Source organism: Pan troglodytes, chromosome 1 (assembly GCF_028858775.2).
Source record: "Pan troglodytes isolate AG18354 chromosome 1, NHGRI_mPanTro3-v2.0_pri, whole genome shotgun sequence".
In the NCBI taxonomy this organism is placed as follows: Eukaryota; Metazoa; Chordata; class Mammalia; order Primates; family Hominidae; genus Pan; species Pan troglodytes.
Genome location: NC_072398.2, coordinates 84346361 through 84364008, shown reverse-complemented (window position 1 = coordinate 84364008; position 17648 = coordinate 84346361). Strand labels below are relative to the sequence as shown.

The 17648-nt window shown below is 39.9% G+C and overlaps 1 protein-coding gene across 12 annotated transcripts in view; it reads left to right on the top strand.

Annotated features, from left to right (window-relative positions):
* The window catches only part of PBX1 (PBX homeobox 1), a 326500-nt gene that overhangs the window by 189189 nt on the left and 119663 nt on the right, over window positions 1-17648 (top strand). Inside the window, exon 1 of one of the 12 annotated variants that reach the window (XM_054655233.2) lies at window positions 491-521. The exons of the other annotated variants lie outside the window; for them this stretch is intronic. Within the exon in view, the coding sequence (XP_054511208.2) occupies window positions 506-521 (16 nt within the window). The 5' untranslated portion in view covers window positions 491-505. Of the gene's footprint in view, window positions 1-490; window positions 522-17648 lie in introns of those variants that run through there. 12 annotated transcript variants of the gene reach the window in all.

The following is a 17648-nucleotide window of genomic DNA, read 5'->3' as shown; positions in this document are numbered from 1 at the left end:
CTTCTAGAAGCAGTCATGTGGATCAGAGGCCAAGAGATAATTAAGTGGAAATAAGAACTCTATATCCGGCCTCTTTGGAAAGAGGTAGCAAATCCTCCTAATCAATTCTGATTCCTGCCGGCTTTGTTGCCTAAGGTCAGCTTAACAGTCATTAGAAGAGGTCACGGCAGGCTCTGTGATCTCTATCATCTAAGGTTAAATAATACGTCATTAAAAGGGTCAATCAGAAAAGAGCAGATTCTTTCCCTGTGATTCACATATTTTGCAGAAGCTTCTGGCTTGGAATTTCTATCGCAAGTTTCAAATCTCACAGCAGAAATGTTTACACATTGCAGTTTGGCTGAATTCAGAGGAAGCTTTCCTGGATCTCTGATGAGAATGAGAATTGTGGTCATGGGAAGCATATGGCCATGACATTCATCCCTTACTCAAGATAAGCTGAGGAGCAAGGTCAACACATTGCATCAGACCTCAAATGAAGATTGGAACATATCACCCTAACCGCATGGGACTAGGATGGGGTGAGCATTGGGGCAGGAGCAGTGGTGTGTGATGGAGGGGTGGAGGAATCTTTCTCCACTCCAAGATGGGATCAGAAATGTAGGAGGAAGCCAAAAAGAGCAAGCTCACCATTCTTGGCATATTTTTTCCACCTTGACATTGATAGCTAGACCTCACTCCTGGTTGGGAAATTTTCTAAGCTACCAAGAATAGGAAAAAAATCAACCATAACTAAAGCCCTTTGAGATATTCTTCCTTGTCTTCATGATCAGGACAATATTAAAACATTACAGAAAGTTTGGAAAACAAAGGGGAAAAAAAGCTGATAGCCCTGCCCTTCAAATATACAACTCATTGCATTTTTAGTAATGCCCCCTTTCAGTTTTTAATCTATTTGCATATATAATATATTAGCTAGCTAAAATTGGAACATAAACAATACATATCTTGCTTATTCATCTTACAACTTAATACAGAAATTTTCTGTGTTACTTTATTACTTTTTATAATTATTTTTAACAACTGCTTAATATTTCTCAGATAGAGTTTTAAGTATTATTACCCTACAAATAGGTGAAAGTAATGATGAATAGCATTTAGTATAGCCAGTCCTGGATAGACACAGAAAGAAAATGATACATTTTTGTTTTTCTCCTCCTTCAAATTCTGCCAAATGCCACTCATCAGCAATATAATAGTGAAATAAAGTTCATATTCAGGGATTTGATTTGGAGTTGCTGGAGATTTTTGGTAGATTTAATTCTTCACATGATTAACCCACTGTTATTAGCAAGGCTTGGACCCTTTGACCACAAAAAAACTCTTTAGAAGTACAGTAGCTGGGGGATGATTGGATGGGTGAGTGGATGGATGGATGGGAGGCAGAGCAAAAGGGAGAGAATGAATTTGTCATTGATCAAAGCACTGTGCGTGGCTTAGGAGAACCGTGGACCAAGCAGGCCCGTATAGATGATCCACCCTGTCTGATGGTGATTACCAGCATCTGACAGATCAAGAGGATGTGGGAATGAGGGTTTGAATGAATGCAGACATTCATCGCTTGAGCCCAGGAGTTCCAGACCAGCCTGGGCAACATTAGTAAGACTGTGTCTCTACAAAAATAAAGTAAATTAGCTGGGCAAGGTGGCACATGCCTATAGTCCCAGCTACTTGGGAGGCTGAGGCAAAAGGATCACTTGAGCCCATGAGTTCAAGGCTGTAGTGAGCTATGATTATACTGCACATTAGCCCGGGTGACAGAGTGAGATCCTAACTCCAAAAATTGGAAGAAAAAAAAAAAGAGCTTTCAAATTGGGGGCTAGTTGGTGTGTGTGTGTGTGTGTGTGTGTGTGTGTGTGTGTGTACATGCACATGTGCATTCCCTGAATGCTCATTGCTAACTGTGTGTTGGCCTTTCTTACTAAAATGCATGTGTATATGTCTTTGTGTATGTATGAAATATCTGAGAATATATATTTAGACCCCATTAGTGAGGGTAAAAATGTACAGATAAACTATATCATTTATGATTCTGATACGGCTACTGTCAAAATAACAGTATTTTGACAGCTGCTTTATCTTTACTCTCACTGACTACAATAAGAAACTAGTTTCTTAGCAACTAAAATAAATTCTCAAACAGAGCTTAAAAAATTTTTTTTAAGCCCACAATAGAAAAAATAGACCCATAGTTGGTGTCTAGGCAAGCTATTCCTATTGAGTGGGAATGAAATTTATCTGACACATTCTGATACCCTTTGACTGGTCCAGCTGCCCTTGGTTAGCACCAGTGGGGGCAGAGACAGTCAGAAGTAGCTTTCAGGAGGCTTGGGAAAAATGTTCATTGTTCTTTTTCTTTGTTTCAGTGGGTTCTTTTTAAAAACCATTTCTTATGTTATATACTAGGCTAGAAAGTACTATAAGAACTAGTACATAAGATCTGGAACAGAAAGCCTGCATTCAGATTTGTCTTCACTGCGACTTGTAGGCAGTGGCTTATATATCAGTTAATTAGCCAAAATGATAGCGGTAGAGGCTGGGGAAGCAAAAGAGAAATTTAGCTACTTCAGGCCTGTTGTGTTATGTCTTTAAAACATTTTGAAACCCCCTAAGGTAACAATTTTTAAATAGGGTCTAGGGATCCCCAACATTTCCAGGGAGACTATGAGGTCAAAAGTATATTGATAATGATTTTAAGATGGTATTTGCAGGCTGGGTGCAGTGACTCACGCCTGTAATCCCAGCACTTTGGGAGGCTGAGGCGGGCGGATCACTTGAGGTCAGGAGTTCAAGACCAGCCTGGCCAACATGGTGAAACCCCATCTCTACTAAAAATACAAAATTAGCCAGGCATGGTGGTGCATGCCTGTAATCCCAGCTACTCGGGAGTCTGAGGTGGGAGAATCGCTTGAGCCCAGGAGGTGGAGGTGGCAGTGAGCTGAGATCACGCCACTGCACTCCAGCCTGGGTGACAGAGTGAGACTCTGTCTCAAAAAAAAAAAAAAAAGATGGTATTTGCTTTATTTACTCTCAGTCTTTTATGAATGTGTACAATGGAGTTTTCCACAGGCTTCATGTAATATTGTCACAGACTGAATGCAGAAACAGGAGAATCTGGCCATCTTCTTTTAAGTCAGACCTTAAAAAGATTTGTAAAAATGTAAAACTCACTCTTCTCACTAATATATTTGTTTCAAAAACATTTTTTATAGACATGGGTTATTTATGTTCAAATGTAATGGGTTTATTGCCCCTTTTTTTTTTTTTGAGACAGAGTCTTGCTCTGTCGCCCAGCCTAGAGTGCAATAGGGCAATCTTGGCTCAATGCATCCTCTGCCTCTGGGTTCAGGTGATTCTCCTGCCTCCGCCTCCCCAGTAGCTGGGGTTACAGGTGCCTGCCACCACGCCTGGCTAATTTTTGTATTTTTAGTAGAGGCAGGGTTTCACCATGTTGGCCAGGCTGATCTCAAACTCCTAACCTCAGGTGATTTGCCCACCTCGGCCTCCCAAAGTGCTGGGATTATAGGCATGAGCCACCACGCCTGGCCAGTTTATTGCTTTTAAATGAATTAATATTAAAAAATTCTTTGGTCTCAAATTTATGAATATTGATAAATATGACCTATATAAACAGAAGCTATTTGGAGTCCTCAATAGTTGTTAAGAATGTAAAGGGGTCTCAAGCCCAAAAGGTTTGAGAAACACTGCTTCTAAAAACTGGCTGTCTATACCTGTGTGTGATTCATAGGTTTGGCAAAGTCACCAACACTATTTCCTTTCAAATGCCAAGGGAGATTTTAACGTGGCTACCAAGAAACAAACAAGTAGAGATGTCAAACAGTTAATGTGTCCATTTAGACCCCTTTAAGGTTTTGTGTGTGTGTGTGTGTGTGTGTGCCCTCAGTGCTTAGATATGCAGGTAGATAGACACTTAGCTCTTAAGAAAGGAATTCATCTCTACTCATAATTTCCTTCTGCTGGTGCCATGGCAAGTGCATTTCTGAGTAAAGTAGTCTGTGTGCATAGGTGCCACCCTACCAAATACTGTGAGCCAGATTGCCATTCTGGACCAAGATCTGAGAAGGAAGACATAGGGGAGAATGCAGAATGTGGAAGGAGGAGAGGAGGGGATTGTTAATTAAGCTCTATTAAATATTAATTGAAATATAAATTTAAAACCTCACCAACTCCTGACAGTTATATAATCTAATTAAGTGGTAGGTCCTGTTGCCCCACAGTGTCTTTTGGTGTATTAGGGGAATAAAGTGATCTTCTTCTCATAAACACTATGAGGGCTTTATTAATCCAAGGTATTTGCCAATAAAGTAGATGGGAAAGGTGGCAATAATAATAATTTTATGGAACATGGAAGAATTGAAGGGGCAATTTTGATGTGGATAGGAGTGCAGTGAATCAGCTGCAGTGATCCACATGGAATCTGCACGCTTTGGCCTGTCATTGGGGTAAGGAAGATGAAGTCCTTGTGTACCATTCCACATTTACATGTATATTTTTTGCTCATGGAGAATGTATATTGAATCCCTGAGACCAGTTTTAATTTTATAAGCTGCCTTTGGTGGGGAAAATGGTAAGTCTGCGCATGTGTGTGTTTTATAATGAAAGTTTCAAAAGAATAAAACCTGGAAGGGTTGTGGAGATGAATTTGATTTCTTACTAGCAAACATGAGTAAGCCTGTATTTTGCAAATTTTCCAGCAACGGGGCTGTTGGAGAATAGTGAAAACGATCTGAATCTTTTATCTGTGCTGCAAGAGAAAAGAACCTCTACATTCATTTCTTTTCTGGCTCTCAAAAGTTCTTAATGGAAAGTTAAAAAGTGCACAAGATTGTCTTTATTTTTTGTTTCTTTGAATTATTTTATAATTTTAAAAAAGTGCACAGCATGTAGTTCTGAGATGTTTTAGGTGGTGTAACTCAATTTAAAAAATAATTATCATGAGTTAAGTCAGCAACTCTTAGTCTTTATTTTTGACCAGGCTCTAGACTAATGCATCATTAATTTCTCTGCATAAAAGCAGGGCTATTTAATTCTCCTTGTTATCTTATTTGTCTTTTGTTTGGGTTTTGGTAGTTGTTGTTTCTCATTATTTTGTGTCAGGATTTCGTTATATCCCCTCATTTTCTATTGCTGTTGGTACATTAGTCCCCAAGTTTGTGAGATGCTATTTCAGTTTTAGAAAAGGAGTCCCTTGGAATTAAAAATGGAGTTTGCAAGACCACACTTGACTTCGTGCAGGTCGGCCAGACCCATTTGTGAGTAACACAGCCCTTGCGTGGTTTTGACCTTTGATTTATGGAAATGAGAGTGGCTCCTCCTCCCCAGGGCCACTGTGGCTAGCTGGGCTTGGGGGACGAGCATAATATAATTGTGTCATGGATTGCTCTGTTACTCCTCGTATGTTAGCAATTTTATTGTGGTCTCTTTTATTTCCTTTTCAATTTGGGCCCCGGCAGTTTCCCAAAGGAATGTGGATAAAGGCTCTCAGTGTTGGAAACGGGAATGATGCAGTTGAGCAGTTGCCTCACCTCTGAAGGTGGCAGGAGTAGCCGTGAAAGGCCCCTGAGAGAAGAGATTTCTGTTTAGTATGGTGGAGAAGGGGTCAATACTCTTTGTTGTCATTTAGTATGTATCGAGGAGCAGCGTGTTCCCTTGGCCACTGGAAGGGTGGGCTTGGGAAGATGTTTATGTATCTCAGCAAAGGTGGACTGAGCAGGTGGGGGACTTAGAGCCTGTCCTGATCTCTGGGTGATAGTGTGTGCCCACTGCCCTGCTGCCTATGTGCCCGGCTGGTGTGTGGACGGGAACTCAGACCCATGTGCTCATGGGAAAAAGCAGAGGCTGGGCTTCTTTTGAGAACTTGGCAAAGGCTTCCCTGTTCACTTTAGAGTGTTTCTTTTCTTGAAGCCAGTGCTGGATCTTGGGTCTGTGCTGCTGACGTTTTAGAACATGAGAAAGAGCCGCAGTAGGAGCCAAGTATCTGCCAGACTGTGTCGGGAGAACCTTTATCATTTCTGTCAGATACATCACAACTCGCTTGTCTTACCATACATCTTCCTAAATGTGACAGAATATTCAGCTGTTATTAATTGAATACTCTCTAATTTAACTGCTTAGCGGGAGAAAGAGTGACTGGTTTGTTTCAACATGTAAAACTGGCATCAACCTGTATGTGGGTTTCAATGCTGTTGCATTGCAGGGACTGAAAAAGTGATTGTATAAGGAGAAGTGGTTACCCTACTTTTCAACAGGGTAACTAAATTCAGTTTATTGTTCTAAAACAGAGGGGTGTGTGTGTACGTGCGTGTGCGTGCGTGCGTGCGTGTGTGTGTGTGAGAGAGAGATGAGGATAATACAGATCAGTTTATGGGCATGATATGCTTCATGATTTTTTTGTATTAAGTATGTTGTAGGTGGTACTCCAGCTCCTCTGAAGTTTAACTTACCTAGAAGTTGACACTGTTGTGTTTTTTTAATCAAAAAGCTTAAAATAATGAACTTGTTTTGTCTTTATCTTTGTAATCAATAAAATGTAAATAAAGAGCCCCACAAATTTCTGTATAATATTGAATGTGGTGCTAAGAATTAAAAGCCATATTGATGAAATAAATTGAGGATTAAAATATAAGGAGCTAAGAATGAATTTTGAGAGTCTGCACACAACTCCTCTCTCCTTGGACCTTTGATGGAAGAACAAAAGTGTGTCAACTGTCAGTTTCTCCAGCTACCCTAGAAAAGCAACAGAAGATTCCAATTCATTGATCTAGGAAGAATCTAGGCTGTGAACTAGACATCCTGCTACACTTGTGGGTATTTTCACCCTTGTTGCCCAGGTTGGAGTGCAACGGCACAATCTCAACCTCCGCCTCCCGGTTTCAAGCGATTCTCCTGCCTCTGCCTCCCAACTAGCTGGGATTAGAGCCATGCACCACCATGCCCAGCTAATTTTGTATTTTTAGTAGAGACGAGGTTTCTCCATGTTGGTCAGGCTGGTCTTGAACTCCTGACCTCAGGTGATCCGCCCACCCCGGCCTCCCAAAGTGCTGAGATTACAGGCGTGAGCCACCGCGCCCAGCCTTTTACTTGTGGTTATTTTTTAAAATGTACTTATGTATACATAATTCTGTTGTTGTTTTAAAAGAAGATATAAAAATGTGCTCAGTGCCAGAATGCCTCTAGGTTCATATGCAGCATTTTTTTTTTAAAGAAATGAATTCAAAGCACGATAATAAGTAGAAGCCTGACTTGGCTTGAACATAACACTCTGTCGGCAGTGAGGTAAAGTGAAACAAAAGACAGTGTCCCCAACTCTGCCATGAAGGTCAGCAGAGTGTGATGTGGCACTTTGCAGAGATGGATGAGACTTCCAAGGCTGAGGACAAGGAAGAGCATACCTGCAGTCCTTTCAATCGCCCATCATGGGACTATTAGCTTGAGCGTTCTGGAAAATATTATTACCCCCAGGGCGCCATGTAACTCCCTGGCTCCTGACAAGCTGCCAACATGGCTTTCTCTGGGCTGCAAAGTTGGAGCTCCCCTGGCAGGGTGCCAGGGTTTTAAGAAGGCTCTGGGGGCCCAAGGTAGCCTCCTGGTGCAAGTTAACATTCATTGTAAAACCCAATTCAGGAAAAAAAAAAAAAAAGAGAAAGAAAAAAACCCTTCCCTTGCTTTCCCCTCTGCACAGAGCTAGCTGGCATACAATTAATATCTGTGCTGGCACGTTGCCCCTTATTTTAGGGGCTGGCTTTTGCTTTGGGATGGCATGGAGAAAGGGGATTATTTGCACTGTAGCTTTTGATGTAAGCCATCATTGTCATATTATATGAATAGCACCACGTAAGGATGGCTGGGGACAAAGACCAGTCCTCCATCCCTTCCTCACACTGCCCTATGTAACCCAAGTCCTTGTCACAAAAGGGCTGTCTGATTTTTTTTCCGCTTTAAAATCTTATGGAAAATAGTGGCCTTAGTTGGAAACCTTAATTTTTAAAAAGCATCCTTTAATTTGGGCATTGCAAAACGTTAAAAATTGGAAAAGTGTTTTTTTTCAGAGATAATTTACACGTTTGTACACAGAAATGCTGCACACATATGCTTATAATCATATTTATAATTACTTTTTCTTTGTTGCAATTTAAAAAACGTACACTTAGTTATGAGGTCTTAAGGAATGCTAACATTGCATATGTAGTCATAGAAGAAAAAGGCATCACATAAATTTTGGTAATTCAGAATGGAAGCCTATATCATGAAAATACTAGAACCATAAAATCTACTTACTTGAGGAAAACTGATTTGAGAATATCTGGCATGTTTCTTAGCTCACTAAGTTTAGTGTTTATAAAACAAATAGAAGATAATGTTTTTAGTAGACTCTGGGTGTCTGTATACATATGTGTAACTATACATATTTAGGCTTTATCATAATGTTTGAATGGAGAATGCTTAATGTAGTAATATAGCAACATAGCAAAAATTCTAAACTTCAAATATACAATTCAAACAGTTGTCACAGATAAAGGCTAGATAAGGAGAAAAAAATGTATTTATGAAGCAACTCATTAAATAACTCAGCATTCTTAGCTCTGTGATGCATTGGGAGTTGTAGGGAAGGGAGTTGGGAGTTGAGGAAGTAGAAGTGGTATTTAGTCATATTTCTGAAACTATTCTGGATTTTTGTTTTGTCAGGAGAAAGATGCAACAAATATTTATAGGGCCCCCCATTTTTTTTTTGTTTTGCAAGAGGAGAGCAGAGGACATAGCAATGAACAAGAGAGAAGGTATCATTGCCCCCCATGGAAACTGGGTTTTTATAAGGGAGACATATAAAAAATATTTTGGGGTTCAAGGATGTAACCTGATGGGGAATAGTGATATTTTTGAAAAGCTGATCATGACTTGTAAAGTTCAATTTCAGAGTACTGATGAGAAGAATCATGAAATATTGTAATTTTTCTAATTAACATAACACCTGGAAATTTCTAAGCAAATGCCATTGGAAACTAATAATATTTGGTCCTAATATTGAAGTCGTACCTATTCAACTCACTGACGATTCACATTTTCAGTTACTGTCTGAAGTTTGACCAAATAGGGAAGATCAAGGAGTTGCTTAAAAGAATGTTAAGTAGCAACCCCAAAGTAATGTTTTAGCTTTCAAAATACTGAAAGAGGTTTAAGGTGTTATCTTGTCCACCTTGTTAATCATATAAATTCTATTATCCCTTTAACATGTCTAGCCAATGAAGTCAGTGTTTTCCATCTGCAGTCAATTGGGTATTGACAAGGAATAAGAAAGGATTTCTAAAATATGTTTTTTTCAAGCTAATTTCAGCTGTTATTATTATTATTTTTTTAATCTCTAAATCATGCTGTTACTATTTCGTCACCCAGCATGTTTCCATTAAGGCAATCACATTAGGTTGGGTTGACCCAGTAAAACTTTCCAAGGTTTATCAACCACCAGGCCAATTCAGACTGCAGCCAAAGCTATGTTCTCATCTTTGGTGGGCTGGTCAAAGTGAACCTTTGGATCTGATAAGACCAAGTACATACTCCCATGCTATAGTGTTTTCACTAAAACACTTTTAGTTTTATAATTTAAAATTGTACTTCATGGCATTGGAGGTGATTAGACTTTTCCTACAGATGGAACTATGTGTTGGATCTGATTTTTAGTTGGGCAGCAAACCTACCCAGAACCATCTACTTGCCCAGTTTTATCCTTACCCACAGCCGCCTCATATTTCTACAGCACTTTATGTTTCACAGTAATTTTCCCTCCTTGATTCTACAACTTCTAACCCTAGAAACCTGTGTTATTTTCATCCCTTACAGAATCACAGATCTGTGAGCGGAACGTTGTGTTCACAAAATACTGTTGATTATTTTACCACTTCAGTGGTTGTTTCAGACAACCACCCTTTTCTTTTCATTATTGCTTAAATATATCAGTGCATGGTGTCATGGGTTACAGCTAATAAAAATCCCACTCGAGTGACTGCAGCCTGGCTTGGTGGGAAGTGACACTGCGAGCTGCAGGCCGACTCTGAAGAGGCGGGTTTTAGATGTGCCATGATGCCAGGGATTGATCTTGGCTCTGCAGAGTGGAGGACATAGAGATGATGCGAGCATCCCTGCCTAATGGTCCCCAGCAGAGGATGGGTGGAAGGTGACTTCCGGGGCCATGCTCAGGTGGAAGCCGTCTGCCCTCACTGCCTTCTTACCCTGTCTCCGTCACAACCTTTCCTATCCTTCCCAGTGACCAGCCAAGGGCAAGACAAGACTGCAAATTACCATCTAAAAGTATACTTGGCCCCTTCAAAGTATGAGAGTTAGATCACTTTTTTTTTTTTCTCATGCTCCTTTCATGCTCCTTCCAGCCAAGAAGCTGGAAACTAAAATCCCTTTTCTTTTCCTCTCAACTTAGTCAATTCCATAGCATGAGCTGAGTGCCTATGGTGCTCACCTAGCATCGTGTCTGGCACATAGTAGGTACTCACTAAATACTTGCTGAATTACTAAATGCATGGAAGTTCCGGGATCCAATGGGAGTGATAAAGAAAGGTAAGGGAAAATTAAGGCAAGCAAAGGCAGGAAAAACAAATCTCTGCTTAAAGGAATCAAGAGACTGGCTACCCTTGGAGATAGTAACTGTAAAGGGTTTGGCTGGGGCTTCTGTGTGCTGCTCATAATACTCTCTTGATCCCACTTCTGGAGACTGGGCTGCATGCACTATACAAAAATTCACTGTACAGCTGTAATGTATGTATTTCTACTTAATATAGTTTATCCTACTATCTAAAAAAATATGTCTTTAAAGGATAGTGTCAGTTCTCAAGTACCTTAACAATCTTTTTGCAGGTGAGGGTGGAAGGTGGGTGAAGAAACCAATATACAGGAAACGATTAGGATCATTATTTGGCTCAACCCCCATTCCAGTAACATGCTGTGATTGCAGGGGAAAGAATGGCTCATTCCAAGCTCTGCCTTTATGTATGCCATTAACATAGATTCCCAGGGGGTGGGTCACCTTCTGAGTGGAGGCCCCTAAATCTAATGCCCAAGGAAGCCAAGACTCCTTGCACCCCGGGTGACACAGAATCCTGGGTGGCTGGTTCAGGAGCTTCATGTGCTGGCTCCCATTTATGATTTTTTTTTCTTTTTTTAAAGAAAGAAACATAAGGAAAACATTTGCTTTGACGTTGAATCCACCCCTACATGTAACAGTAATTGCAGGGCCTAGAGGGGGAAAGAAAGTATCATTCCAATTTGGGGCCAACCAGCCTTGACAATATTGTGTTAAACCTTCTGAGGTCGTGAAGCCAAGCTGCAGCAAGGCAACCCTGGCACAGGTGGACAATCGGGGACATGGAGAGCTGGAACTGGGAGACACTTCTGGAGTCAGGAGACGTAAGGAGTACAAAATTACTCTTTGGGGCACTCTCAGGGAAGACCTGTGCCTCCAGGTCTGGCCCTTGGTTATGGCCTGTGCTCCTGACTCCTTAGGAGGTTTTGGCCGTGAGCTAATCAGATGCCCAGTTCACACAGTAAGAGATGACTGCTTGACCTCCACGTGGAGCCCGACCAGATCCCCCTAAAAACCACAGTTGTAAAGCTCTGTAGAGGTAGTGGCCTCTTCAAAGTCCCCAAGCACGCAGCCACACGTGCTTTCTCCTCCAGTCTCCGTGTGTCTGTAAACGTTCAAATACTGAGTCAAGTTTATTGTTTCTATCTCGTTTATTTTAAGTATAGTTTTACACTTTATTATGTGCAATGACATCTTAAATGGAGCCTGTCACTCCGTCTTGACTACTGCTCGGGGCTGGAGCCACTTACCATGTCACACATTCAGCAGCCCTGATTAACCGGATCAGAATGAGCAGCTCCAACTCCACCCTCTCCAAAATAGTGCCCCTTATTTATATGAAGCAAAATATGAGAACAACAGGATCCTGTATCTAAAGTGGGAAGGTTTCCAAGTTGAGGAAGTTTGGGATAGCATTTCCCTCCCTTCCTCCCTCCCACCCTTCTTTGCTCCCTCCTTTCCTCCTTCCATCCCTCCTCCCTCCCTCCCTCCCTTCCCTTCCTTCCTCCTTCTCTCCTTCTTTCCCTCCTTCCTTCCTTCGGATTTTTTAAAACATATTTTGTTATATATTCACTCTCTTTAAGAATAACACTTTGTTTGGTTAACTCCTGCCCCCCAAAACAACAACAATAAAAAACAAAACAAAATTTTACAACTTTCTTTTCTTCTTCTCTCGTCTGTGGTTGCAAGTCAGTTTTTGTAGCCCTGTCATTATGTGAGGTGGCCTAGAGTAATTTGAATATTTCATTCTCCCGGCTGCTAATGCAGCATGCGTTACAGATGGTACTTGCTTCATCCTTCTGGACCTGGTTCAATTATAAATGAAAGTAGGGAGCTGAGATTTGTCTTTTTGTCTCTGCTTAGTTGGAATAACACAATAAAGCTTGATGGGTAAGAATTTCTCCAACTGCCTCTTTTTCACCTCGGACATATCCCAGTTAGATTGCTCCTTAGAGTACTTGGTTTGCACTCACATTTGAAGCCAAATGTATAATCATTGTTATTATTTTTGGATACTTTCTTTCCTCTCACTTGGAATAAGGCTGTATTCTAAAAGTATAAGCAACCTCTGTCTCCCTGCCCCCACCCATCTTTTTCTTTTTAGTTTCTATTTCTCATCAATTCTTAGCAGTGACTGCATGATTTATTCAAGAATCTTGAGTAAAACCACTTCCCTCCTCCATACCCTTAAAAGTACTGTCCCCTCACATCACACCACTTAGGGACACATTGGTGGTCAGGGAAAAGGATTTTTCCTCACAGTAAGATGTGTCTGCTCAGCTCACTAAATCAATATATAAAAATAGAACACACGTGTAGAGCAAATTATGCAAATTTATGAGTATAATCTTACATGCACATATTTATTAGACACTAGTAGTATTTTAAATGTGTTTGTGTGGAGGAGGGTGTGTGTACACACATGCCAAAAGGCTTTGGGTTTGGTATGTTTTTGGACATTCTAAAAAATAAACATTAAACATCGTCTTTCATTGGGACATTATTCTTATGGTCATTTTAGCAGATTGTAAAGCTTGCTGTTTAGTTCAGGCTATACCTTTATTTGGATCAGTGTGAGGGATTTTTTTCCTTCAACCTCAAATTTATGAGCACTAAGTGTTGGGCAAATACAGTACTATAGATACTCTTAGAAGGGTGACTAATTCAAATATCTACCAGTAATGTCAAAGAAGGGGGGATGAACCAACTATATTCTCTAAGATTAATTGATATTGTATTAGATTACATGGGCGCTCCAAGAAGATCAATATATATATTTTTTAATTTCACTTTGTTCCTCACGTACTGTTGGAAACCAGCTTTGCAGTGTGACACCTGTGGGCTCAACATTGTTTCACCCTTATTTTGATGATCTGCCCTTGTAAAGTTAAATAGAATATAAATTGATAGTATCTCCTAGCCTCCCATGGTTCTATAAGTTTAAGTCATTAAGATGAAGAATAAAGTGGCCTACAGAGAAATTGCCAGCTTAAAAGAGAAAGTGTTGGAATGTTACAGTAAGAGCTCTGATGCCCTAGGTCAATACAGGTTGGCAGAAGCAGCATAGTTTAGGGAACTCTGTTCTTTTCCAATGCAATTTGCAACAGTCCTCAGCCCAGCAACTCACTTGTTTTTCCTACTATGTTAAATGTGATCCTACCTACCCTTAGAGATAACAGTGAAAATTAACCTAAAACATAGAGCCAAGTCTTTCAGCAATTTGACATACTTTAAAAAATATAAAGTGTGCTTCATTTTCATATCAGCTTATGATAACCCACCTTCTGGAACCAACCTGGTAATTAGTTATCTGGGTCTGCAGTGTGCAGTAGGTCCATTCCTCCATGTGTCTCTGTCTATCTTGATTTCTGGCTCAGCTTGTGACATCTAAATGATATTCGTTGAGCAATTTGGAACCTAAATGGAGTTAGAAATGCTATTATTCCATATTTTTCAAGTAGTTAAAAGAACATCTTTGTAGCAAATTTTCTAGGAACACAACAATTAGAAATGTTTAATAACCTGTGGTCACTTTCTTACAATTAATTATCTTGAACTCATTTTCTGCTAATATCAAATCTTGCCAGAATAATGAAATTGGAGTTCTTATTTTCAGCTAGTTTTCATTTGTCAATCATTGACCTACTTTTCTTTGGAAATTTGTAATAAACTGAAAAATAATAGCAGCTGTACTAATATTAGTATAATAATTTCCAGTGTACAAAGTACTTTTCATCTATATTATCTCGATTTTGATATCATGATAATTCTAAAGGGATAGCTTTTATTTTTCTTAGTTTACAAATGTGAAAACAAACCCAGAGAGGTTAAACAGTCAAAATCACAATTCAAGTCCAATGTGAATGTATTAGGATTAGGTTCAAATGTGAGTAGCTGAAACTACATCCACCCCCTTTCAAAACATAGGAAGCAAGATATAAGCAGTTCAGGGCTGGCAGAGTGGCTCCATAGACCACAAAAAACTTAGGCTCCTTCCTGATTTTTCACTCAGTCTTCCCTAAAAGGTGATCCTGTGTCATCCTCGTGATCTAAGTTGACTGCTAGAGCTCCAGCCATTACATCTGCATTCCAGGCATCAGAATGGAGGAAGGGGCAGAGAATAACTGTAGACTTATTCCTTTTAAAAAAGACTTTCTAGCATAATACTTGTACTACCACTTGTATCCCATCAGTTAGGACTTAGTATTACGACTACATTTAGTTACAAGGGAGTCTTGGACATGTAGCTGGGTAAAAATGTTCCAGCTCTTAGAAACGGGGCAAGTTTCTGAAATGTCACTGCACTTGGGTTTAGCTACAGCCTCCAGATTTTCCCTAACCAAGAAAGATAAACCGAGGAGTCATTTTAATTGTCTAGATCTGATTTGGAACATAGGTGTCATGTTATACTAGAGAATCTGGCTGAGGGCAAAGGCAAATCTTGATCGTATTAATAAATGTTTGCTGTATTGGGTGTAATTGTACACATTTGCAGCAAGGCACATCCAAAGAGGAGGTGATGTACTTCCCAAGCAACAGCAACACTGAAAAGGGACTGACTCCAATCATGCCATGGTGAGCAATCTGTGGAGACAAGAGTGACCACAGACTCTGAAATAAATTCATAAAGATTAATCTGTGTGCTCCAGGCTACTAAATTCACATTCCCCCTTGGTGTTACTTCCTACTTAAACTTTAATAGAATGGTTTATAGGATTGTGGAGATTTATAGGATCAATTCCTTGGTTATTTGGTGGCCAGTGGTCAGGGAACCTAAATGCCGTATATGACCTCAGTAGATAGGGCTTCTTACTGTCAAAACATTATTTCTGGAGGAAAAAAGAATCCAAATTCCCAAGTACCTGGGCATATACTTTATGCTCTGTAACTCTTGTCAATGAGCTCAGCAAGTGGGGTGTTTTCCCTCAGTTCTTTGTCTTCTATATCAATTGCCCCAAAGGCTTTAGGAGTTACAATACACACACGCATCATACCTCAGAGGTACTGATGGCAAATAGCTATCTTTGATTTATTTGTATTTTTTAAAGAATAAGATGAAAATAGAGCACTTGTATGTTCACGACAGGAAGGATTTTGTGTGTATTTGTGTATCTGTATAATATTTCACATTGTATATCACTTTAGCCTCTTAATATGATTTTCCTTAGGTCACAAATCCATATAGAATATTTGACAGTATAGCTTGCTCTAATATTTTTGTTGCAGTAATGTGGGGATGACCACATTACTCATAAGTGAGCTCTGCTGGTCTCTTCAGAATGTCAGGAGAAACTTTATGGTGCTGCCTGCACCATCACATATTTTATTTAGACCACAGATGTTCAGTCTCATGATTTAGTTGTCTTATTTTGTTACATTTTCAGCTGCATTTTTTCTTTTTCTTATCTTGCCTTTATAATTTTATTGGAATTTGTCTAGTTATAGCCCACCTACATGGAAAAAGACTATTATTTGTGGCAACTTCAGCCCACAAATCTATATATATAACTTGAAATGCATAGGTTTCTTATCTAAGAAACCTTTGCACAACCCTATAGGAAATGTAGAAGTGTGCATATATCTTTACCATTATTGCAGCTACTGTTTCAGTAGTTTCTGTTGGAACATTTGCAATGACTTCCAAAGATAATATTCTTCTAATTTAAGACTTTGGTTTGGTTTTTATAAGCCAAGTTGTCTTTATTATAATTCTCCTGTGAATTGGTCTTCTTTGGGAAGGAATTTTCTAGCACTGGAGGACAGGTTTCCATATAGTTATAGGTTAAAATACCCTTCCTCCACCCTCACCTTTCCAGCTTAATTGCTTCTGTCAGCGGCCACATATATGGTTGTCAACAGTATACAGACAGTGATTTAACCCTCAGTTTTAGAAACATATAGAGGTGATGTCTTGACAAAAAAGAGCAAGCAGTATAAAGATGTACATGTAGCCCTACCTACTTCCATGATTTTTGTCTCTGCCCAGCAAGAGTCAGTGTTATCTTTAAAAACAAATTGCTTCTGGTATATGTGCAATAACATGTATGTGTGAGATTATGCACATGTACATGTGCCATGGAGTGGGCATCAATGTATTTTACTGATTGAAGAACACAGAGTAATTTCTGTTCTCATTTGTTTTGGAAACTTGGAACAGGAAGAGGGAACTTGGCTTCATCAATGAAGATGATTGGCTCCCGATAATGGCTCCCTTCTGGTGCCAGATTTAAGGCAGGAAAAAGCAAACAGCTGTTCAAAATGACTTTCACCTAGTAAACACAGGAGAGAAGGCAGCTAACACTTACTGGATGCCTTCTGTGTGCCCAGCTCTAGTCTAATTGCTTTACACATGTTAACTCATTTAAACCTGATGGCAATCCTGTGAGATAAATGTGGTTCTCCCCAGTTTACAGATGAAGAAACAACTGAGGCTTTGAGAAGTGAACTGACTCTCCCAGAGTCAGACAGCTAACAAGAGGCAGAGGAGTTGGAATTTAACTTAGGTCTGTCTCATTATAAAACCATCCAGTTTCCAGGGTACCATGGAAACTTGTGTCACTGTGAGTCAGATACTCTCATTCTGTCAGGGTGTGAAATGCCCCTTAAAATACTGTTATGTGAAATCATAGCTGGTGGCTTTATGCACTATCGTCACTGACTCTGCTAACCTTGTTTGAATAAATTAAAAAATATTTATGAACATGTACCGTGCCCCTAGCAAAGTTCTAAATGCCGTTGGGGGAAAAAAGAAGGGTAAAATATGGTCCCTGCCCTTGGATGGGTAACTCTCATTTGGCAATCAGAAAAGCAGTACATGCAGCAGCTGATGGCCATGATGATATTTAATAAATTTGTGACTTGGGTGACAACAGAAACTGAATAACTGTATGACATCATTCAAGCACAAAATCCAGAAGCCGAGAAGGGGGAGATTAGTATATGCTAGGTTGAAGGGAATCTAGAAGGACAGTTTAAATGTGGCTGCATGGAAAGCTGGAAGGAAGACTTGAGAGAAACAGCTGGACTGAGCAGTGATTGTAGA